This window comes from Schistocerca gregaria, chromosome X, assembly GCF_023897955.1.
Source record: "Schistocerca gregaria isolate iqSchGreg1 chromosome X, iqSchGreg1.2, whole genome shotgun sequence".
In the NCBI taxonomy this organism is placed as follows: Eukaryota; Metazoa; Arthropoda; class Insecta; order Orthoptera; family Acrididae; genus Schistocerca; species Schistocerca gregaria.
Genome location: NC_064931.1, coordinates 32,617,762 through 32,643,713, shown reverse-complemented (window position 1 = coordinate 32,643,713; position 25,952 = coordinate 32,617,762). Strand labels below are relative to the sequence as shown.

The 25,952-nt window shown below is 42.3% G+C and overlaps 1 protein-coding gene across 2 annotated transcripts in view; it reads left to right on the top strand.

Annotated features, from left to right (window-relative positions):
* LOC126299570 (dynamin-binding protein-like) overlaps nt 1–25,952 on the top strand; it is a 226,270-nt gene that overhangs the window by 177,505 nt on the left and 22,813 nt on the right. For both annotated transcript variants that reach the window (XM_049991569.1, XM_049991570.1), the window contains one exon: nt 12,466–12,519. In XM_049991569.1, the coding sequence (XP_049847526.1) occupies nt 12,466–12,519 (54 nt within the window). The remainder of the gene's footprint in view (nt 1–12,465; nt 12,520–25,952) is intronic.

Here is a 25,952-nt window from a genome sequence, read left to right as displayed (position 1 = left end):
GCTACTTGTGTTGCAGTGAATTTATCAAAATCAGTAGTATGTGAAATTGTGCTTAGCCTCAGAAAATAGTCTGAAACAGTTTTACCTGTCCCTTTTACATGTCTTGGATCTGTAGTAAAGTAACTGATAAAATCTATTTGCCATGGGGAAACATTTACTTAAATTTTTTTAAGGCAAAAGTGATGAGTTTGTGGTCCATGTATATTGCAAACACCCCCGTGCTTCCATGTACAAGTGGAAGTGACAAATAGCCTCATATATTGCAAGCAACTTATGATCATAAGCACTCCACCTGGTCTTAAGCGTAAGCCAGGAAAAAAATCCAGGGGTGCCATACACCATTAACTTATTACTGGAGTGCCATTCTAATTGCCAGCTGACTAGCATCCACACTTACAGCAAGGCTGATCTTTACCTGTTTGAAGGTGCACTGCATTTCCATGGTCCAAATCAGTGGGTGGCAACCAGCGGTGTTGTGGCCTGCAGCTGTTCTTGGCATGTGTCATCGATAAAAACTGACCATTCCTAAAAATATTTGCAGCTGCTGGAAGTCTCTGAGACAGGGCATGTATTGTATGGCATCAACTTTCTCCCTAAGGGAATAGATGCTTACTGCAGAAACTATGACCTAAGAATTGCACTTGTTATTTCCAGAGCACAAACTACTTGTTGTCATTCAATATCAAACTGTTGTCTGCTAGCCTATTAAATGCAATTTGTAAATGGTTATCATGTTTAGCTGATGTTCGTACGTGTAGTACATCATTAAGGTAGATGATACAGAAAAGTAGTTCACGCAGCACTTTGTCTGCAAATTGTCTCCAGGACTGTGCAGCATGTTTCAGCCTTGTAGATATTCAAACAGACTGAAAGACTTTATTGCTGTCTTCAGAACATCCTGTCGTGCTACCGTAATTTGGTTGTAAGCATTTCTGAAGTTTATAACACTGAATATGGTTGCTGCAGGTAGTGCACTTTTTAAAGTCTTCGATATGGGGAAAAGGATAGCAGTCTGGTAAGGTGCAAACATTTAGTGCATGGTAATCCTGCACGGCCTCCATGTTACATCTTTCCTTTTATTGAGATGCAGTAGAAACGTCCAGGATCTGTTCAATCTGCAGATTATTCCTGCTTGAAGCAGTTCTTTGATTGCTGTTTTTGTTGTGGCATATTTTACTGGAGCTAATCATCAAAGTTTCTGGCCAATTGGTAGACAAGGTATGATCCTAGTGTGGTGCAATATGTTGTGCTTCACATCTTGCAAACGTGTGCTCAGTCTAGAGCATGAGTTTGTGTGGAAAATGCCACTGTTTCTGAAAGCCTTGCCTAATTTCTGTGTAACCATTTCTGTCACCATTTGAAGCCATGTTGCGCATACGGTGATTTCCTACCTGTAACAGTGTAGGAAACTGGCACTTAATATAAACTCAGATACATCAGCCAGCACAGAATTCCATTCCACCATAGTTTTGAATTCATTTTAAGTCAAAACAGGTTAACTATTAGCTTCAGTAAGTCGTACATGTGTGTGAGACCTTCTCTTTAGATGCAGCATTGCCATTAAGGTGCTCATGTCAGATCCAGAGTCCACCAAATATGTATGAGACTATTGCTTGTCTTTTATGTACATTCATTAGTATTCATTAAAAACATTTGCCTGGTCTGTATGTGTTGGTGGCCACAATGCCATTGTTTCTAGTTGTTTGATAGTAGCCACTTGTCAAGAAACTGTATGTGGGTGCCACTTTGTTTTGGCAGCTGGTGAAGAGGTATGTTAGTGTGTGGCGAATTTGGCAGTGTTGTGTTCATTGACAGACAGGTGCTTATAACTGTTCTTGCAGCCTGATGCGCCTAGTAATAGGTCACTGTTTGCTTTTGGATAAATGCAAGGTGCAATGTACTTTGTATCCTGTGCATGTGAAGTGGTGTGAAACCAGCATTCGGGTGAGCATTGCTTCACTTGCCTTTCTTTTTTTTTATCATTGCAGGGTATGGAGCAGTGGAATTGTAGAATGGTAATGTCTGCTTGTTTAGCACAGAGTTGTCTCATCTTGCTTCTCAGCAATCTGTTATTTGAGTGTGTCCAGGATGTGTTGGAAAGCTCAGCATCATTTGTTTTGTTATGACATGGTTTTAATAAAATCTGACACTAGAAGCAATTTCTGAGAGTTGAAGACTGTCAGTATAAATTGCAATTCATCACTTTAAACACCATATGCAGCACATAAAATATCCAGTATACAAAACAATAATTATGGTTGCTGTGGTAAATATCATGGAATTTCCTTTTCACTTCACAGCATAGTTGGAACATTGCAGCGATAGGTAGAATGTTTGTCACTGCTATGGGAAATCCAAAACTTTGCAGAAATTGGGCCTTCACTATTAGAAGTTGCTTTAAATGTTACCTGAAGTGGTGTTACTTTAAATGTTGCCTGCGTCAGTCATTGGAGGCATTGTTGGTTAACTTTTAATTTCTTGTTCTTTAGTGTCCATTTTTATTCTCAGTGTCATCAGTGTGTCTTGAAGTTAACTGCAATAAATAATATTAGCTCACAATTGCTAAGTAAGGGCTCAATTTATTTACATCTTCCAAATAATTACACAGCATTGATGTGCCTGTATAACATGAGTGATTCAAGTAGTACCAGAGAGGAACTAAACCGCAATCTGCTTTATCGACCAAAGAGAACATACTATACTCAAACAATTGTCATACTTCTACTCCCACAGTGCTATTAAGTGTTGAATGGTTGTTATATCTACCCAAGAAGTTGAAAACTCATTCTAATCCACTGTATGCAGTAAATGTTAAAGTGGGTTCACGTTTGATCCATCCTTTGATGTATAAGATTTGCTTTATGGCTATCATGGTTTTACCATGACAAAACCATCAATAAAAGCTTACTGTCTATACAATGTACCAATGCAACATATATAGAAAGTAAGATCATGTATAACATAACACTAAGAGAAATTAAAAAGATGTGACCTATTTTTCACCTACTTACTGACCTGCCCAAATCCAACAAACCACAATTCGAAAAAAGATAAAAATAGTATATTTGTATGAAAATTGATGACATTATAACTGACTAAAGGGAGTGTTTTGTTAAAATCTCAAATGAAGAATGTTGGTCACAAAGTGTAAGTAAATTTCAGTTGTGAAAGATGCAGTGGTGTGTCATAACTTTGATTACAATATTTTCCAAGAAATTGACATGCACAGTGCTGCTGCTGAATGACAGGAACACCACCCTTACCATCACCTTGTGCGTGCCATTCAGCAGTTGCACCATATGTGTCAGTTCACTGGAAAATACTGTGAGGAGGACACCACTGTTGTTTCTTACAGAATGCAAGATATGCATATTATAAAACAATTATCAAATGAGAACTCTGCAGGCATACATCTCACATGTGGTCTGGCTGAGGACAGTACTAAAAAATCAAATCATCTTCACAGTTAGTCATATAGGATGCTCTTAAATGCCATTGGTAGTTGCTCAAGAGAAGCATCATACTTTGCACCATGTTGCAAAAATGCCATTTGAGCCAAGTAATTTTAGGAATGAGTAACAGTGCGAATGCTGTTTCTTCATCCATACTCCGTAAGCCACCTGATGGTGTGTGGCGGAGGGTACCCTGAGTACTTCTATCGGTTCTCCCTTCTATTCCAGTCTCGTATTGTTTGGGGAAAGAAGGATTGTCGGTATGCTTCTGTATGGGCTCTAATCTCTCTGATTTTATCCACATGGTCTCTCCGCGAGATATACAAAGGAGGGAGCAATATACTGCTTGACTCTTCGGTGAAGGTATGTTCTCGAAACTTTAACAAAAGCCCGTACCGAGCTACTGAGCGTCTCTCCTGCAGAGTCTTCCACTGGAGTTTATCTATCATCTCCGTAACGCTTTCGCGATTACTAAATGATGCTGTAACAAAGCGCACTGCTCTCCATTGGATCTTCTCTATTTCTTCTATTAACCCTATCTGGTGCAGATCCCACACTGCTGAGCAGTATTCAAGCAGTGGGCGAACAAGCATACTGTAACCTACTTCCTTTGTTTACCGATTGCATTTCCTTAGGATTCTTCCAATGAATCTCAGTCTGGCATCTGCTTTACCGACGATCAACTTTATATGATCATTCCATTTTAAATCACTCCTAATGCGTACTCTCAGATAATTTATGGAATTAACTGCTTCCAGTTGCTGACCTGCTATTTGGTAGCTAAATGATAAGGGATCTATCTTTCTATGTATTCTCAGCACATTACACTTGTCTACACTGAGATTCAATTGCCATTCCGTGCACCATGCGTCAATTCGCTGCAGATCCTCCTGCATTTCAGTACAATTTTCCATTGTTGCAACCTCTCGATACACCACAGCATCATCTGCAAAAAGCCTCAGTGAACTTCCGATGTCATCCATCAGGTCATTTATGTATAATGTGAATAGCAACAGTCATATGACACTCCCCTGCGGCACACCTGAAATCACTCTTACTTCGGAAGACTTCTCTCCATTGAGAATGACATGCTGCGTTCTGTTATCTAGGAACTCCTCAATCCAATCACACAATTGGTCTGATAGTCCGTATGCTCTTACTTTGTTCATTAAACGATTGTGGGGAACTGTGTCAAACACCTTGCGGAAGTCAAGAAACACGGCATCTACCTGTGAACCCGTGTCTATGGCGCTGAGTCTCGTGGATGAATAGCGCGAGCTGGGTTTCACACGACCGTCTTTTTCGAAACCCATGCTGATTCCTACAGAGTAGATTTCTAGTCTCCAGAAAAGACATTATACTCAAACATAATACGTGTTCCAAAATTCTACAACTGATTGACGTTAGAGATAAAGGTCTATAGTTCTGCACATCTGTTCGACGTCCCTTCTTGAAAACGAGGATGACCTGTGCCTTTACCAATCCTTTGGAACTCATCGCTCTTCTAGAGACCTACGGTACACAGCTGCAAGAAGGGGGGCAAGTTCCTTCACGTACTCTGTGTAAAATCGAACTGGTATCCCATCAGGTCCAGTGGCCTTTCCTCTTTTGAGCGATTTTAATTGTTTCTCTATCCCTCTGTCATCTATTTCGATATCTACCATTTTGTCAACTGTGCGATAATCTAGGGAAGGAAGTACAGTGCAGTCTTCCTCTGTGAAACAGCTTTGGAAGAAGACATTTAGTATTTTGGCCTTTAGTCTGTCATCCTCTGTTTCAGTACCATTTTGGTCACAGAGTGTCTGGACATTTTGTTTTGATCCACCTACCGCTTTGACATAGGACCAAAATTTCTTAGGATTTTCTGCCAAGTCAGTACATAGAACTTTACTTTCGAATTCATTGAATGCCTCTCGCATAGCCCTCCTCACACTACATTTCGCTTTGCGTAATTTTTGTTTTTCTGCGAGGCTTTGGCTATGTTTATGTGTGCTGTGAAGTTCCCTTTGCTTCTGCAGCAGTTTTCTAACTCGGTTGTTGTACCACGGTGGCTCTTTTCCATCTCTTACGATCTTGCTTGGCACATAGTCATCTAACGCATATTGTACGATGGTTTTGAACTTTGTCGACTGATCCTCAACACTAACTGTACTTGAGACAAAACTTTTATGTTGAGCCATCAGGTACTTTGTAATCTGCTTTTTGTCACTTTTGCTAAACAGAAAAATCTTCCTACCTTTTTTAATATTTCTATTTATGGCTGAAATCATCGATGCAGTAACCACTTTATGATCGCTGATTCCCTGTTGTGCATTAACTGCTTCAAATAGTTCAGATCTGTTTGTCACTAGAAGGTCTAATATATTATCGCCACGAGTCAGTTCTCTGTTTAACTGCTCAAGGTAGTTTTCAGATAAAGCATTTAAAAATATTTCACTGGATTCCTTGTCCCTGCCACCCGTTATGAACGTTTGAGTCTCCCAGTCTATATCCGGCAAATTAAAATCTCCACCCAGAACTATAACATGGTGGGGAAATCTACTCAAAATATTTTCCAAATTATTCTTTAGGTGCTGAGCCACAACAGCTGCTGAGCCCGGGGGCCTATAGAGACATCCAGTTACCATGTCTGAGCCTGCTTTAACCGTGACCTTCACCCAAATCATTTCACAATTCGGATCTCTGTCAATTTCCTTCGATACTATTGCACTTCTTATCGCTATAAACACGCCTCCCCCTTCACTGTCCAGTCTGTCTCTGCGGTATACATTCCAATGTGAGTTTAGGATTTCATTACGTCTGGTTTCAGCCAACTTTCTGTCCCTAGTACTACATGGGCGTTGTGACCGTTTATTAATGAGAGCAGTTCTGGGACCTTTCTATAGACGCTCCTGCAGTTTACTATTAGCACATTAATATTGTTATTCCCTGTTGCATTTTGCCTGCTCCTACCTTGCTGCGTCTCAGGAGGCGTCTTGTCGGGCCTAGGGAGGGAATTCTCTAACCTAAAAACCTACATGTGCACTCCACACATACTCCACTACCCTTGTAGCCGCTTCCGGCGTGTAGTGCACGCCTGACCTATTCAGGGGGACCCTACATTTCTCCACCCAATAGTGGAGGTCGAGAAATTTGCACCCCAGCTCCCCGCAGAATCGTCTGAACCTCTGGTTTAAGCCTTCCACTCGGCTCCAAACCAGAGGCCCGCGATCGGTTCTGGGAACGATACTACAAATAGTTAGCTCTGATTCCACCCAGCGAGTGAGGCTTTCCGCCTTCACCAATTCCGCCACAGCAGGAGTCATTCGTGCCGACATGAGCAACAATTTGCAGTCGGGTGCACCCAGTGCTCTCTATCGCCGCTGGCAGGGCCTCCTCCACATCTCGGATGAGACCCCCCCGGCAAGCAGACAGAGTGAACACTGGCCTTCTTCCCCAATCTTTCCACTATTTTCCTAAGGGGCTCCATCACCCGCCTAACATTGGAGCTCCCAATAACTAATAAACCCCTCCCCCCATGTGCCTGCTCGGACCTTGCTGAAGGAGCAGCCACATGTCCACTCACAGGCAGAGCAAGCGATGCCACACGGCCAGCCTCCACATTTACTCTCCACCTCATGCGCTGCGAACACCGCTGAACCCGCCACTCCCCTTGGGGAGAAGGTGGCCCAACCGCGCCCAGTACCCGTGAAGATGTCTCGACAGCAGGGACAGTGGGTGAAGCATGTAACACCTGGGGTGTACCTTGCGACGCACCAGACTTCCCACTGCCGCTACACTCAGAGGCAGCAGCCTGAAGACGGCTGACCGCGGCCATCAACACGCTCAGCTGTTTGCGAAGAGTGGCCAGCTCCTCCTGCGTCCGTACACAGCAGTCATACATCCTATCCATCCTAAGGAATCAATTTACTGAAGAGTGTTAATTAACTTTTAACTAGATTGCTAATTCACTAAAGGTGGCTGATTATTGACTAAACTGTGATTGCTAACCACTTCTTGTAGAAAACAATGAAAATAGCACTACCTGTCTCTGGACTGTATTCAAAACAAACACTAGCACTACTGGCACTATGGCTGACTAAAGGGACTCTCTCTGACTGTATTCAAAACAAACACGAAATCTATGGAACGCTATTACTAGCACTCGACAATTGAAGCTTCCTAAAAGCAAAAACACACGGAAGAAGAAGTGACAAGTAAGAAAAATACAGTTAATACTTAAATTAACGTAGCTCGCTGCACAGCAGACGTGAAGCAGGTGGGCTGGTTGTGGTGGGGTAGTGTCAGGTAGGGTGGGTGAGGGAGGTGGGAGGCACAGAGAGGGGCTGCAGATTATGGCTAGCCGCTCAAAGGGTGCCTGGTTTGCTGGCTAGGAATGCAGGAGGGAGGGATAGCAGATATATTTGTAGCAGATCGTGGGAACTGGCACATACTGAAGTTGACACGGAGACATGAATTGGGAGACGGTGACAGGGCAGAGGAATATGAAACCATTTGGGTGGAGAATGAAGAGACAGTGGGTTACCTGATGTTGAGGCCAGGAAAATTATGGGAGAGGAAGATGTCTCGTAAGGATAACGCCCATCTGTGTAGTTCAGAGAAAGTTGGTGGTGGATGGAAGAATCCAGATGACTCAGTTCATGAAGTAGCCATTGAAATTGAGCATGTTATGCTCAGCCGCATGTTGTGCCACTGGATGGTTAACGTTGTTCTTGACAACAGCTGGTTGGTAGTCACACCAACATAAAAGTTTGTGCAGTGTTTGCCACAGAGTTGGTATATGACACTTTGATGGGGTAGGCTAAGCTGTGGGTGGATTGGGCAGGCCTTGCAACTGGTCTTCCACAGAGAAATGGTCCCTGTCGAAAGGGGTTGGGGTTAGGATTGGGAGTGGCATGGGGGTGGACTAGGATGTTGTGGAAGTTGACTAGGCAACAGAACACCGAATTAGGAGGCGTGGGAAGGATCTTGGCAAGGATGTCCCTCATTTCAAGACACGATGATGGGTAATTAAAGTCCTGACGAAGGATGTTGTTCAGTTGTTCCAGTCGAGGGTAGTATCGGTTGATGAAGGGGCACTCTTTTGTAGCTGATTTTTGGGGGCGGTGGGAGGATTGGGATGTGTGTGGGAAATGGTGTAAGAGATACATTTGCGATGCAGGTCTGCGGAATAGTGCCTGTGTGTGAAGGCCTTGGTGAGACCTTCAGCATACTGGGCAAGGGGGTTCTTGTCACTGCAGATATACCATACCCAGATGGCCAATCGGTATGGGAGGGATTTTTTGGTGTGAAAGGACTGACAGCTGTCGAAATGTAGGTACTGTTGGCGGTTGGTGGTTTTAATGTGGACAGAGGTAAAGATGGAGCTATCAGGGACTAGGAGGTCAACATCCAGGAAAGCAGCCTGCTGGGTTGAGGAGAACCAGGTGAAGTGGATGGGAGAGAAGGTTTGATGTTGTAAATAAACTAGGATAGACTGTCTTTGCCCTGAGTCCACCTCATGGAGATATCAACAAATCTAAAACAGACTAGGGGTTTGGGGGTTTTGGAAGGCTAGAAATGTTTTCTCTAGATGGCTCATAAACAGTTTGGCATAGGAGAGTGCTGTGCCAGTGCCTATGGCTTTGCCCCAGACTTGTTTGTATACCTTCCCTTCAAAGGAGAAGTAGTTGCATGTCAGGATAAAGTTAGTGAGGTGTATGATGAATGAGGTAGTGGGTTTAAAGTGTGAAGGACATTGGGAAAGATAATGTTCAATAGCAGCAAGACCATGGGCATGAGGGATGTTGGCGTTTCAAGGATCTGGCATCAACAGTGATGAGTAGGGTTCATGAGGTAAAGGGGTGGTTGGTATCATAGTGGGAAGTTAGGTTTTGGGCAATTGGTTGGAGATGTTGGTCACTGGCAGCTTCAATGGTGTATCCAGGATTGCTGGGTTTGTAGATTTTGGGGAGCATGTAGCAGGTAGGGTATGGTGTTTCATAGGACTGAGAAAGGAAGGGCCAAAGGCTTTAAGCTGGGATTGGAGGTTATGTTGGGCTTTTGGAATGGGATCACTCTGGCTGAGTTCATAGGTGGGGAGTCAGATAATTGGCAGAGGCCTTTTGCCAGGTAGTCACTGCGATTCATAAAATAAGCGGTGGAATTTTTATCTGCAGGTAGAATGATCAGGTCAGAATTTGTTTTGATGTTGTCTATGGCTGTTCTTCCTTATACTGAAAGGTTGATAGTATTAGTAAGCGATCTGGGCAAGGATGGTGTGGCCAAGATGGAAGTAAGGGATTCCTGGAAGGTAACTGGGGGGAGGAAAGGGGGGGGGGCACATGGTTAGATGGTGATGTGAACTGGGAGAGGGAGCTTGCAATTTTGGGATTAGGTTAGCTTTGGTTGGAGGTATTGGTGGCAAAGAAATGTTTCCATTGCAGGAATTGGGAGAAGGAGAGTAGATCTTTGCCATGTTAAACATAGTTAAATTTGTGTGTAGGGTTAAAGATGAGGCCTTTGGTTTTGGTGGAGAGGTTAACAACAGTGTTCTGGGAATCTTTTGGCTCTGGATTTAGTGGAGTGTTGTAGGGAGTTTTTGGGAATGTGGTAGGCTGAAAAGGTCAGGTAGGCAGGGTCTGGGTGCTATGAGGTTGACATCGTCAGGTTGGATAACGTATGGAGATGGTGTATGGAATGCTCTTCCAGGTGCTAGAGAGCAAGGAATTCAATTTCAGAGATGTGATGTGTGTAATAGAGATTTTACAGTAGCAGTTTCTTGCAGAGAGAGCAGAGGTTGTTCTTACATATTTCTGCATGTTTTTTTATGTCTGTACATATTTTTACATGTCTTTTCTGTTATCCAGATCCCCTCTCAACCATCTAACACCTTCATTTGCCCATTTCCACATCATTTCCATTTTCCAAACACCTTCCCTGTCGCAGTGGACTCCTGCTCCATCTTTCTGCACCGGTTCAGTATCCCTTTCGCTGGTGAAAACTCAGTCCCACTTTCTGTTCTTAAATACTATCTAAACCAATAAATCCCTCCCCCCCCCCCCCCCCCACCCCACCCCCCCACCCCCAAAAAACCAGTCTAACCATAACAATTCCTTTCTCTGAGTCACATCTCTCCTTTCACAGTGACCTTCACCTTTTCAGATTCCGCAAGTCTCTGTCCCTTAGAAACCTGGTACTGCAACCTCTGCTCCTTCCACAAGATACTGCTACTGTACAATCCCTACTACTTACAGCACACCTCTGAAATTGAATCCCTTCCTCTCTAGCACCTGGAGGAGCATTCCAGCCACCAGCTACATAAGTTATCCTATGTGCTGATATCCTACTGCTCCCTTGGGGAACCACTATCCAACTTATTCCATCCACCAACTCCCGTTGCTCTGATTCCTGCAATGAAAACACTTCTGTGCTATCAATCCCTCCAACCAAAGCGAACCTAATCCCAACATTGAATGCTGCTTCTCCCAGTTCAGTTCATACCACCGTCCAACAGTGATCATCACCCTTCTCCCATCTTATCACCCCCTGGTTACCTTCCATGATTCTTTAAATCCAACTTGGCCTCACCATCCTCCTCAGGTCCCTTCCTAAGAACATCACCCTTTCAGTAGATAAGGACAGCCATAAACCACCTCAAAACAAATCCTGACCTGATTATCCTACCTGCAGACAAAGGTTTCACCACTTTGTTATGAATTGCAGTGACTACCGAGCAGGAGGCCTCTGCCAATTATGTGACTCCTCCACCTAGAAACTGCCAGAGTGATCCTATTCCAGAAGTCCAACATAACCTCAAATCACTGCTTAAAACCTCAGGCCCTTTCCAGAAATTCTCGCCTGAATCCATTTACCTCCTCACTCCTATGACACCTTGCACACCCACCTTCTACATGCTCTCCAAAATCCACAAAACATGGACATCTCATTGTAGCTGGTTATTGGGCCACCACTGGTAGAATTTCAGCTCTCATTTACCAATACCTCTACCCAAATTACCCAGAATCTAGCCGCCCATGTCAATGATATCAACTACTTCTTTTACTGACTCTCCATCATCTCCATCCCTTTACGTTCTGGATCCCTACTCATCACTGTAGCTGCCACATGCTTATACATCAACATCCCTCATGCCCATGGTCTTTTCCGACTCACTAACTTTATTCTAACATACAACTACTTCTCCTTTGAAGGAAAAATATACAAACGAAGCCACAGCGCAGCCATAGGCACTTACACGGAAAGCTCCTATGCCAAACTGTTTATGGGCCATCTAGAGGAAACATTCCTTGAGGCCCAAAACCTCAAACCTCTGATATGATTCAGGTTCATTGATAATATCTTCATGATCTGGACTCGGACCAAGACTCCCTCTCACCACTCCATCACCTTCTCTCCCATCTGCTTCACCTGTCCTCAATCAAGCAAGCCACCATCCTGGATGTTGACCACCTCCTTTCTGAATGCTCCATTGACACCTCCGACCACATTAAACTCACCAGCCACCAACAGTACCTGAATTTCGACAGCTACCATCCCTTCCATCCAAAAAAATCCCTCCCATACAGAATGGCCACCCAGGGACGGTGTGTCTGCAGTGCCTTGCCCAGTATGCTGTTCACAGCCAGACACTATTCCCCAACCTACTCCCCAAACAGATCTTCTCCATTTCCCCACATGCCCCAGTCCTCTCACCGCCCCATACTGGAACAAGTGAACCACATCCTTCATCAGGTCTTTCATTACCCATCATATAGCTCGAAATCAGGGACATCCTATGATACAGTATGAAAGTCATTTTATGCAGTAAAGCAAGGTGTATACTCAAGGGATAGCATCTGACCAGAATGCGTCGGCAACGTGATTTCAGTCTTCAGATTAAGTGTATTTAGAATTCCTCTGGAGTAGAGTTGATTTCAGAATGTTGCATGAATACATAGTTTTCTTCTTTAATAATTTAAATTGCTTTTAATAATTTTTTCCAGTTGTAATAAAGCTATTTTGTTTTTCACAGCAGGAGCATTTGTATTCAGAGCTTGTATTTGAGCCAGACCAGCGAACAAGAGAGGTAAGAACACGCTTTAGGAAAAAAAAATTTACAAACAAACCAGTGACATATTTAGTGTGTGTGTGTGTGTGTGTGTGCTTCTATTAAACTCTCTTTTATTTTTTGTGCAAAAGTTATGGCATTATGTTGGCTATGGCATCATCTGAAAAACTGTAAATTGTAACATGAGTGAAAAGCATTTGAAATTTAAGAATTAATCTTCTGTGGATGCTCGGAGTCCTGAGACTAGCGGGCATCGTGGTGGACTTTAAGAACTATGTGGTACCATAAACAATAAGAATTAGTATTGTCACATGTAATAAAGCTGTTGTGTCCTCTCCTGAGGTAAGTTGGCTTGCAACTGTTGTGACTGGTCCTTGATATCATGGATACTGACACTGGGACAGGGTAGTTCCCATACATGTTCTATCATGAATATATCTGCAGAGCTTGCTGGCCATGGGTGTACGTCAGCAACATGCAGACAGTTCATAGACACACATGCTGTGCATGGACAAGTATTATCCTGTTGAAAAGTGACATCATGGTACTGTCACATGAGAAGGAATGCAAGAGGATGCAAAACGTATGTGACATATCATTGTGCCTTCATAGTTTCTGCCGTCACTACTAGCCATGTCTTGAAGTCATACCCGATGGCTCCCCACACCATGAACCAGCAGTAACACCACTGTTGCCTCTCTGAAACATCAGAAGAATGTCTTCTCTTCCCAAACCACCACCATACTCATCAGTGGTGGTCATCTGGGGTAATACAGAACTGTGATTCATTCAATGAACACAGCACCATACCAAACACAGATGTTTCTGTTGTTAACAGCAGCCTATCAGGGGACAGTAATTTCATAGTCCAGCTACAGCTAGTCTCCAAGTAAGGGTGTAAGGTATCACAGAATGTTGCAGTGTGTCCACTACTTGTTCTCGGACGACACACACCATTGCAAATGCGTTAAGATGTGCTCAACTGGAAACTTGACGGTGAGTATTTCTGCCTTCATGTTCACACCCAGTTCGACATTGGGCCACTGTCGCATCTGAATGCTGGCCAAATGCAGACCTGTAATAAAGCCCCTTTCAAAGTCTGTCTTGTGCTGATAAAGCTGTCTCACATGAGTACGCAGCACCTCTGTGTCCTTCCCAGTGAGCACTCAGTATCTGATGCTGTTCATGCCTGTTTTATACCCTACTAGGGCTGATAACAACGTGAAACATGAGAAGCCCTAATACAATCTGATGATCATTGTACCTGTCACAGAGAATTGCTACTTTTTATAATCATTTAGAGACCCACCAATTGTGTGTACATGTACAAAGTTACATTAACATCTGATAATATCTCTTGGGTGCTTCCATTTTTTGGTATGGCAGTGTATTTTCATTCATTACTCCATAGAAATTCATGCTTTTAGCAGTTGCTGGAATCACTGAAAGATGTCCGAATTTTTGATATTGTAAATATTCTAGTACTTCTTTCTTGTAAGCTAATAAATAGGACAGCAAATTTTTAAATAATTAAAAGCAGTTTATGGTGCCTTGTGCTTAAGAGAAGCTGTAAACATATTTTGCCATGTATATAATAGTTTTACTTGTTCATGTGACAATATTGATTCAGAACCAAAAGAATAGGTGCTTTTCATAATTTTTCCCCAAGTAAAATAAGAATTATTGCTAAATCTGATTATATAGTTTTATTCCTTACATTTTTGTCTTTAAGGAATCATCTTTTTGTTCACATTGGATGCTCCCTGTAACCTCTGCACCAGGTGGAATGACCTCATGCAGCCAGTACACCAGCCATCAGTCAGAATTCACAAAGCCCTCCAATTGGACTTGTAACAAAGTAATTTGGCATAACTCATTTTAAATATATTTTCTGTCAGCACATATAAGATAATTGGAAAATATTGTGTTCTAACAAAATGGTAATGTGTTTAAAAAAGACTTTGTTTTTGCCCAAAAAGTTGAAACAAAAATGTGCACTGAACATATACTTTTGAGGATATCACAAAATGGCCACATACGGATAGAGAATTCAGTTAGAATGCAGACATCAAATTCTAATAAAATCATATTTACCATCCTAAACTTATGTTTCACACCAATTTGAAAAATACTGTTTCAAGAAAAACACATTTCGATCCCTGGGTCATTCAGCAATCCTTTAAATTCAAAAGGAGGTGGTCCTCCTCCATCTTCTTCTTGGCCGTGGTTGTCCTGTGGGCCTCTGTACTAGTTTGTCATCCATTGCTCTGCTCGCTCTGTACACTTTTTGCGTGCTTTTGTGCAGAAGTTGTGACAGGTTGGTCCAATCTCAAATTGATGCACTTTCAAAATTTCCATAATGCATTTTAGCCTGTCATTGAAATTGCATGGTGCCACATTGGCCATTATGACGACACTCTTTTTTTTTCCCCCCACTATGAATAGTTTTTGGAGACACTTTTTTACAAATCACGTAGTAACTTGACACTTTTTCACAAATCACACAGTAACTTGATAAAGGAGTTTCTGACAAACTTGGGATGAATACCCCAATGTAGTAGACATCCCAGAGAACATTTTCAACCAAAAAAACTTTTTTTTTTTTTAATTTTCCAAGAGTACTTACTTCTGACGTAGTCCCGTTCCCTCCCCCTCCCATCCCCCTGACCCCCCCACCCCCTCAAAAAAATGCCTCAAATGTTATGGAATACAAGGTAGAAGTTCCAGTATGTAATCAGTAGTCAAATTTACAAAGAAAGTAATTGTTTTAGTTAACATCAAAAATAAATTCTTATTGTTAGGCTGGAGTCTCGCTAATGCAGAATTAACAAGTTACTCATCTAACCTTCACTGTTATTTGTCAATAACAGTAGAAAACAATTCACTTAATAATAATCATCACAATAGCATTTACATCTCTCATAGATTGCATAAATACACATCACCCTAGCATATGGTAATGGAGGCATGGTCCTCAGCAAATACTGTATTCCAACTAAACATATATTTCTCTATAACGTTCAGAGCTGCTTCTTGCTTTGGAGGCTCAGCATTAGCTTCTGATGTGGCTCAGATAGCAATCAGCACAATTTTTTCTGCCATACGAGCACTACGCTGACTCATCATGTGGCAACGTCGACTCTTACCTACAGCAATCTCAGTACACGTCAAATTATTAACCTTCTACAAGATACAGTATAACTGCAAGCATTCAGTTCACCAGTTCAATATTCCTCATAATGAAAAGGAAGGTATGAGGAAAATGAAGGAAAGGGGAGTGGGGAAAAAGCAAGTCCTTTTGTTCTGCTATCCAGCATAACACACAGCATCCTAGCGGTTTCAGCAACACAAGTTATTATAGTGTAAATACAACTCTGTGTGCACTTGTGGCCTAAAGTTGCCTAGTCCCACAAGTAACCTGATAAACACTACCAAGATTATCAGAATCCAGTTGTGTTTTGAATCTGTGTCTGGTCGTGCAGTAAAAACTTTCTACCATCAAGCCTTATGGTTTGTCTCATCCTGTGATGCACCAATGTAGATGCAGTTTTTTTTGCATAAAAGAGGTTTGCACGGTCTCTAATTCTCTTACGTCTGGTAACATCAAGGTGCCCACAACGCAGCACACTAGTTCCATCGACTGTAGGGAGTGTTGATAGGAAAGAGGAAAGAAGTAGCATGTATCGCGACACAAAAATGAAACAGAAAGAAATGTCATGCAGAGCTATGAGCAGAAAACTATACCTTGGAGTTATCTTGGCACATAACATTCAAAAATATACATCTACAAACTTCCCATCGTATTTCCATATCTCACCCATCAACTAAACGTGAAAAGTGGACATCAGAAATCAACCTAAATGTAAAACTCCAACAACAATGATGCTTAAAACTGCGATAAGAAACTCACTGCAGCACACTGTTTAAATGGAAATATTTGTGTAAATTACACAGGAATTAATCGTCACACCAATATACATTTGAAGTGCTTGTCTGGAAACAAATATGCATTCATCATACCTCATTGTAACTATACTGAAACAAAAGTTTAAATTTCATTTGTTCCACTAAGTAAAAACACCTCCAAACATGAATGTAAAAACCGAGTAACATGCAAAATTTAACACTATGCAATATGATTGTCCATTTAAAACTATAATTTCAGGGTCTGAGAGTCCCTGTTCACTCTCAACATTACAATGCCCTAGTACATAGCAACACTTACCACACCTCTGGTGCGCAGAGGGCAGTGGTAGGTGGGGGTGGCTGTGGGCCGTACACAGACGGTACTCGTGTGGTAGCTGCACAGGCGGTGGGGATGGCTGGCTGCACGATGACAAAGATGGAGCCACCGGTGTCTAAGATAGACCTCAGGCTGTGCAGATAGGCTGCTTCGATGAATGGGTAGCAGGCAGGCCATGTGGACACAGAAAGCAGCAGAACAGTGCTGCTGATGTGAGGGCAACACAATGCTGATCCTTACGGGAGCCACGGCATAACCGATGGTGAACAGCCTGGCACACAGTACTTGCAGCTTGGCTGACAGACCCAGCTGTGGCGCGATGTGGCTCCAGTGATGCTCTCTGGCAGGGCTGGCAGTGTGTGGCCAGTGATGTGCCCCTCCGCTGATGGGCAATACCTCTGGGCAGCAGCAGCAGCGGCTGCAGGTGAGTCGCACCAACCATAGATAGCGTCTGTGTGCTTGGCGAGGCCTCAGGAGTGGCACAAATACACTGTGTATTTTTACATGCCCCGTGCGTGTGGATGGCTTGGTGACAGCACAGTGCACAGTTTTGCAGCAGTCAAATACACCCGACATGGTGCAAGCTGGAACACCACCTGCATGTGGCTGCACTGGCTGGTAAAAAGTCTGTGAGCAGCATGCTACATTTTACTCCAGGAATGGCAGGAATGTGCTGACGTGACTCACTTTGGATTACTCTGCAGTGCCCGGGTCATGATGAAATAACAGTGGTGAATATTTCTGATGGGCCACACAACAACCATGCGAGGTGGCGCAGTGGTTAGCACATTGGACTCACATTCGTGAGGGAAACAGTTCAAACCTGCATCCTGCCATCCTGATTTAGGTTTTGCGTGATTTCCCTAAATTGCTTCAGGCAAATGCTGGGATGATTCCTTTGAAACAACACAGTCGACTTCCTTCCCCAATCTGATGGGGCTCACGAACTCGCTGTTTGGTCCCCTCCCCTAAATCACATCACCCACCCCACCCCACCACACAACATTTAACATTAACTGGAAATTTTACAACCTCCTTTCAGACCAAATGTGGGTTAGGATGCCACTTCTGACACCAATTTGTACAGGGTACAGAGTGGAATAGGTGGATGTTGGGAGATTTGGCAAATTAAGAGTTACTTAAAGAAAACTATGAATATATTGTCAGTGACAGTATACAGAAAGGGGCTTGCTGTGGGGGCAGAGATCAGAGGGTGATTGCCAGTTTATGAGTTGGGCCTAACTACTTGGAGAAAGGGAGCAAACGAGGTGTTGATTCACATTCATGAGGTTGGTTACTGGTCCTGGTAAACAGAGCCAGGTGTAGAGGGCAAGAGCCATCTGCCCTGTACAGAGACTTGAGCAGAAGAGAGTTTGCTCTGTTCAACCACAGGAACTGAAGAGTAAGTCACAACTGTCCTCTGTGATGCGGGACCCTCTAGCAAACTCACAAGTGATCCATCTCCCACGGTGTGTGTTGGCTAAATGGTGGCGCAGAATCTCCAGTTCATTCAGCGGACATGCCGGAAAAGTGATGTGATGTCCAGTTCAACAACTTATTCTGGATTCCATCAGTCCTTTCCTGAAAGGCGGGCAGGGACTGACTGAAGCTGTATTGGGAGAGTGTTTGTAAAGACTTGGTTGAGGCCTTTGCAATTTTTTTACTAAATTCCCAAATATTCTCAGACTGACTAGCCTCTCTGCGCACGTGCATCAGGTTCATTCACAAGGATGTCATCAAACATGCTGTACACAAATTAAAGTTTGATGTATTTCCAACTATTTAAGTACTCTTTGAGTTTGTGATTCAGTTGTGAATATGTGGTTCAGCAGTCAATTGTTATTCGGCATTTACTGACAGATAAGCAAATTTTAAGGCAGCAAGTGCACAGGATAGGAAAGTGACTGCAGTAGGATATGCTGGGTGGCTACATAGACATGTTTTGCATCTTGGTCTTCCACAGGGACATGACCCATCTGACAAGAGGATTGGAAATAGATGTGATGTAGGGATGGAACACTATATTTCATATATTGGACGGGCACTGGAGTGAGGTGGGAAGGATGTTTCTCATTTCTAAGTGCAATAATAAATAGTCAAAGCACTGTTGAAGAATACGCTTGATTTATTTATGTTCAGGATGGTATTGCGTGATGAGGAGGATGCTCCTTTGCAGCTTGTTCCTGAGGGTGGTTGGAGGATTAGGGGTGTGTATGAGGACATGGCACAGGAATTCTGTTTCCAGACTAGATTTTGAGGGTTAAGCCTGTCGGTGAATGTGTTAGTTACCTCTTCAGCATACAGAGCAGAGGATTCCTCATTCCTGTAGATGTGCCATCCACAGGTTGCCAGATTGTATGGGAGACACTTATTGGTGTGGCATGAATGTATGGTTGGTAATTACTGGGCTTCATTTTTTCATCCTAATCCTAATCCTCATCCTCATCCTAATCCTGCATGGGTCTTAGCTGCTCAAAAAATTTCCTCCATGCTGCCTCCCCCCCCCCCCCCCCTCCCATCCCTCCAGTGCAGCTCTGCAACATCCTCTAAGAGATTTTATATCCTCTTTCACATTATTTGTCCACCACTTTCTGGGGCTTCCTCATTGTTTTGTCTCAGCTGACCTCCATTCATAAAAAAGTTTGTTATTCTTTCAGCATTCTTCCCAAGAAAATGTCCAAGCCAGGCCATTTTCCTGTGTTTTATAGTGTCAGCTTCTTGTATTAACATTTGTTCAAGTCCTGCATGTACTGTTATTGATCTGAACTGCTCCATGGATCTTGCATTGCACCTTGTGTTCAAATATTCTGAGCTACGGCTCATCAGTACTTTTTTTTGTGTGTTGTGTCTGTTTTTTCGGTCATGTCCAAAAGAAGAGTTACATTTTGATTCTATGGTAATTGTGAATCAACACAGAAAGGAATTATTAACATTAGCTGCTGGTGGACATTGATTTAAATCAATGAGGAAAGTTGAAAATTTGTGCCGGACCGGGATTCGAACCTGGGTTTCCTGCTTATTAGATTATGCACTGATCACTGCACCACCTGTACATGGTGGTCATTGCAGCTGGAGCTGCATTCCATACCGAAGTGCCTCTTCAGCAACACTGTTCGTGACTCGTATCTGTAATAATCATCCACATATTCCAAATTTAGGTATGGTTATATTCACATCCATGTTTCTTGGCATAGTTTCTCTTCTTGAGGGCTGTTTGTGATGATAGGCTTTTACAAGCCAGTGATATTAACAATGTGCTCAACTTCCAACCTGCAAGACAAGGCTTCCATTCAGGGTTAGCTGCACCCGTGAGATTGTGGACCACACTGATGGTAGTGTGACCTAGTCATCAGCTACTCTACTGCAGGTATTGTCCCCAGCTTCTTTGGAGCACACAAGCCTCCCCCCCCCCCCCCCCCCCCCCCCGAACTGAAATGACTTCAAGGCAGTATCCCATGAGGGAAGTGGAGGAGCCAGATATGAAGTGAGGGTGTTTTTTTAATCCATTGGACAGATAGAATGCACTCTCCTGTACCAACCTGTTTATAGTCCATCCAAGAGAAACCTTACTAGCCACTTACAGTCTCAAACCATGTCTGGTTCATGTCCATTGATGGTACCTTAATGATCTGGACCCACAACCAAAACACTACCCTTATCTCTCCACATTGTCAACAACTTTTGTCCCATCTACTTCAGCTGGTACTCCTTAGCCAAGTGTGTCACCTTCCTGCACAACAGTGCCTCCATTTTGGTAGTTGTTATCCCTTCCTCACCAAAATCTCTCCCTGTTTTGTATCACTGTTGTAGACCCAGCTACAAGACATGTCCTATAGACTCATCCACAGCACATTCTGTCACAGCCATATCTATTGTATCATATCCTCTTCTTATCCTGTGCTATCAGAGGCAGGGCTACCTGTGAAAGCAGTTATGTCTTGTTCCAGCTCTGCTTTAACTTACACACATACCCATATGTGTGGGTATCTGGTGATAACTAAAACCAGTTTGTTGTGTCCCAACAATCTTCCATGGGTAATGCACTTTCTGTCTTTGTGACTCATGGGGTGGCAAATTCCTGTTCTTGCAACTTGATGGCTCACCTCTTATTACTTGTACAGTCTCCATTGAGCTGGTATTTTTACTTCAATAAGTACAGTTTGCAAGTCATTGTTCCAAACTATGTGACTCATGAAATTGTCAGTTATACATCCAGAGACAGCCATGTTACATACTGGCTGTGAAATTTGACTCAACCAGTTTATCATTTTGTGCTGTTTATTTGAGTAGCATTAATTTTATTTATGTTTATCATCTTCAAATAGGTGTGCTTGCTGAAATTATGTACTCTCCTTCTCCTCTTCTTCTCTCTTCCTCTGAAAATGTTTTGGTTTCTTTAAATACTACATATTTTTCTATAACTAAATTGTGTTATTTCTTTTAGGTAATTATTCATTGTCAAAATTCTTAGTAATCAGGTGTAACATTAGTAAACATTGTCTTCTATTTCCAGTTTTAATCTCTCTGACATTATTCCTGTTGCTCTTCTTATAAAATTTACAAATTCAAAAAATCAGTTTCAGGGGCTGTAGTTTAGAGCCTTGCATCTACATCTACACATGTACTCCACAAGCTACCATTATGGTGCACGGTGGAGGGTACTGTGTACCACTACTAGTCATTTCCTTTTCTGTTCTACTCGCAAACAGAGCGAGGGAAAAATGACTTTCTATATGCTTTAGTAAGAGGCTTAGTCTCTCTGATCTTATCTCCATGGTTCTTTTTCTTTGAACAGTACTGCATTAGTCTTCTTGCAGCTACAGACTGTTCAGTGGAGCCACAAAATACTGATAGCTTTCTGTGATCTTTTAAAAGTGGTACAGATTTTTAATAAAAATGATTTTGTATACACTTGTGTGAAAGTGAATGCTATTTCATATTTGATGGGAACCAATGTTTTCATAATAAGATAGGAACTCATAGTTTCATTTGGGGAGTCATGAGCAAGTTTTCAACTATATTAGTGAAGTAATAAACCAGTCAATTCATTATTAGCACTGTACTGGTGGGCATGACTCACTGTAGTTGACATTTTCACCAACTTTTGTCTGAGTCATTTAATGCATATTTTTTGTCACACATGCAATCACTGCTTTGAATTTTTTATATGACCACACATTAATCGGCTTTCAAAAAAAAAAAAAAAAAGTGGATAAATATAGATTAAATTGGACATAGAAACGTATTTACATTTCAGCTGTAGAGATCTGTCTGGTTACTATTTACTTACTTCTTCCTGTTCCAGATGGCACAAACATTAAGCCAAGATGAAAAAGTTCATTCATGTCTTGACATGGACTACTAGTTTATTTTAAGTAGCAAATGCACATATTTTTTGACATTGTTCTCCTCTGTTTCAGTGTAATTAAGGCAACCTGTTCCTAGTCAATAGGCTGTATCACAGAAGTTCAGATATTGAAGGTCTGTAAAATATTCATGTATAGCTGTTGTAACCTCTTCGCCATAGAAGTCTGAAATTTTTAAAAAAAGAAAAAGAAATCTGACGAAGCAGGTGGATGCTCCAACAAATCACACACAAAAGCTCTAGTCTTCACACTGTCAAAGCACCTTTGCAAGCATGTAAATTTTCTTCATGGAACTTGATTTTTACTTTTGTCAGGCAATTGATTCAGTAGATTTGCATAGTATTAACCATGTATATAACTTTAATCAAGAAGAAGAACCACGGCACCCCAGGAAATATTGACCATAAAATTTCTGGCAAATGACATCAACTCCATCCCACTGCTCTGATTGCTGTTTTGTTTTGGACGTGCATGTTTTTCCAGCCTTTGTTCCTCCCAGTCTTTTTAAAATGGTGCAGTAGAACTGCCCTGTGACTGTCTGACCATATGGAAGAAATTCCTTATGGACAATTCCATGAATGTAGATGTAGTAGTAGTAGGAGTAGTTGTTGTTGTAGTTGTAGTGATAACATTGACTTGCTTGTGTGAACTTGCTTTTTTGGGCTGTGTATTTGTTGGAGTCTTCCATTTTTAGTACTGCTGTTTTGTTTCCATGCCATAATTGTACATCCACGATTCATAGGCTGTTATGACCTTGGACAGAAAATTTGGGTCATCTTTAACTGTTGTTTGAAGTTCGGTGCCAACCTCAGCCTGTCTCTGGCCGGCATTAAAAAGACAAGGAACAAACCGTGCTGCAATTCCTCTCATTCAGTTCATTGACTAGAATGCATTTTCACAAAATTTCAACAATTTCACAAACATCAAAGATTGTCTGCCTTTTGTTCTTGGGGATCACTTCATGCGCCTTCACACTTGTTTCTGTAGTTGTGCATGTTGATCCTCAACTTGAGTATTTTTCATCCTCCACAGACTCCTGGTCATCTTTCAGTTGCTTAAACCAGTCAAATATCGTATGCTTGGCTCAAAGCATGCTTACCAAAAGCTTGAACGTCAAGTGGTGGGTTTCAGGTGTCGTTTCATGGAGCTTAAAACTTACAGCAGATCCATTGTGCTTCAAGTCAGCCACATGTCAGACTGACAGTTGAAACACACAACTGGAGGTAGCTAGTGGCAGAAGTTTGTTTGGGTACAGTATTGAAATTCTCAGAAATTTTTGATCGCTCCTCATATCATGCATAGTAACAAACTGACACACAAAATCAGTTGAAGTCTGTTAAAACTGAGTCAGATGGTGCAGTAGTTAGCACACTGGGAGAACAACAGTCCAAACCCACGTCTGGCCGTCCTGATTTAGGTTTTCTGCGATTTCCCTAAGTCGCTTCAGGCAAATGCCAGGATGGTTCCTTTGAAAGGGCACGGCTGACTTCCTTCCCTAAACCAATGGGACCGATGATCTCACTATTTGGTCCCCTCCCTCAAATAAACCTACCAACTGAATTCTGTTAAAGCAATCCCAAGATCGCTCTTAAATTAATTTTCACTTTTGACTTTGTCAGCAATCAAGAAATGCTGTACTTGCTTTCATATTCTTAATTATTCATTTAAAATAGATCATACCCTTCTCTATGTGGTTCTGTAACTTTTTCTGACTTATTGAATATTCAATCATCTGACTCAATGTGATTCTTGAAGTTTTTCCAGTGTACTGAATATTCTATGAGGTTTCGGAATTGCAGCGAGATCATGTTGACTTTTTGCCACAATATTTTGGGGCAACTATCCAGTCATCTTCAGATGAGTGTCCACCATTGGAGACTGCAAGTTCCTGGCGTTGGATTTATAGCAAAAATTGGTGAGGAAATGCAAGCATGCACATTGGCAGCCATCACAGGAGCATCCTCTATCGAAATCCATGCCCTCTGCAAATACTGTTCTATCTGCTGAGTGCAGACACATGTGTAAAGGTGTAACTACATGTCTGCCCTCTGTCAGAATGCGTGCTCGTGTCACCAAATCGAGAGGTCAGATGCCGCCGAACGTATCATTATGAATAAAACGTTTTCTCTCAGAAGAAATTAGAAAAATCACCTGGTCACAAGCCTTGTCCAGTTGAAAGCCCCCATCAGGATTTATAATATTTTGTGCTAGACATATTTCCACAGATTCTTTAATTACTGAATCCCAAAAAGTTCTCACTGGGGCCAAGATTTTTGTGGCAGAATAATCCATAGGGCGTCCTGTGGAAATACAATGCTCAGCTATGGACAACTTACTGGGCTGTGAAAGGCAAGTGTGGTGCTCATGTTGTATACATATTTTGTGTACTGTGTGTATAGTCTGACCTATGTAAGCTTTGCCACACTGGCAAGGAATTTTGTAAATCCTGGCCCCCCCGCGGACCCAGATCATCTTTTGCCGAACTGAGAAGGGCACTAATCTTCGCCAGTAGCCAGAAGATTACTTTAACTTGATGTTTTCTTAGAATCCTGCCTACTTTAGACAAACAACGTACAGAAGGAACACCCTGGACATGAACAGCTCCTTATCTTCTTGATGTGGTGGCTGGTCATGTTTCTTCTGCCTTAGCACTGTGCTAATCTGATTTGGAGAGTAAGCATTATCTTTGAACACTGACTGTTGATGTTCTAGCTCCTTTGTAAGACTGTCTCGATCAGAAACAGCATGAGCCTGGTGAACCAACATTCTAAGGGTGCCAGGGTGATGGCAGCTCAAAGCTTGGAGATAAGGGTCAATATGTGTGGGCTTATGGTAGACAGAATACTCTAATGACCCATCCACTTTCCTAGTAACCAAGATGTCCAAAAATGGAAGCAACCATCCTTCTGTATTTCTCTCGTAAATTGGATCTTCTTGCGGACTGAGTTCAGATGTTGCAAGAAGCATGACAGTTCTCCTTTGCCATGGGGCAAGACTACAAAAGTGTCATCTACAGATCACCAGAGTACTCTTGGTTTAAGTTCTGCTGAATCAAGAGCCCTTTCCTCAGTCTTCCATTAAAAGTTTGTTGCCAATGCAGAGAGAGGACTGCCCAAGCCAACACCATCAGTCTGCTCAAAATATTTGTTGTTAAATAAAAAGTAGATTGGGGAAAGGACATGATGAAAAAGTGATGTTATATCGACCGTGAACTTGTTGCTGATGAGTGACAAAATGTGTCCATAAGAGGAACCTTAGTGAAAAGTGAGATGACATCAAAGTTCCCTCGTAAGTCAGTTTCACTGAGTTGAAGTGACTTCAGTCTACTGATAAAGGCAGCTGAGTTGCAAACATGATGTGTGCACTTCCCCCACAAAAGGTCTCAGTACATGAGAGGCATCTATATTACTGACGATCAGCCATAACAGAACTTCCTTTTTATGAATCTTCAGAAGACCATATAACCTGGTGGGTGGCACAGACCTATGAGGTCTCAGTCTTTTGACCACTTCTTTCAAAATAGAAGAAGAATTCAGCAGTGCTGATGTTTTCCTATCCACTTTCCCTTTGGGGTATTTATCAATCTTCCAATACATTGGTTCACTCAGCAATTTAGAAATCTTCTGTTCATAAAGCTCAAGTGGCAACAGCACAGTGGTGTTCCCCTTGTCCACTGGTAAGACCACCGTGGGAGGATCTTCTCATAGCTTTCGCAGTGCGGCCCTTTCCATTGCAGAAATGTTCCTGTTCCGAGGTGGAGCTTTCGTGAGCGCATGACATGTTTCACGTCTTATTTCTTCTGCAGCATCACTAGGAAGAGGCCTAACAGCTTCATTAACAGT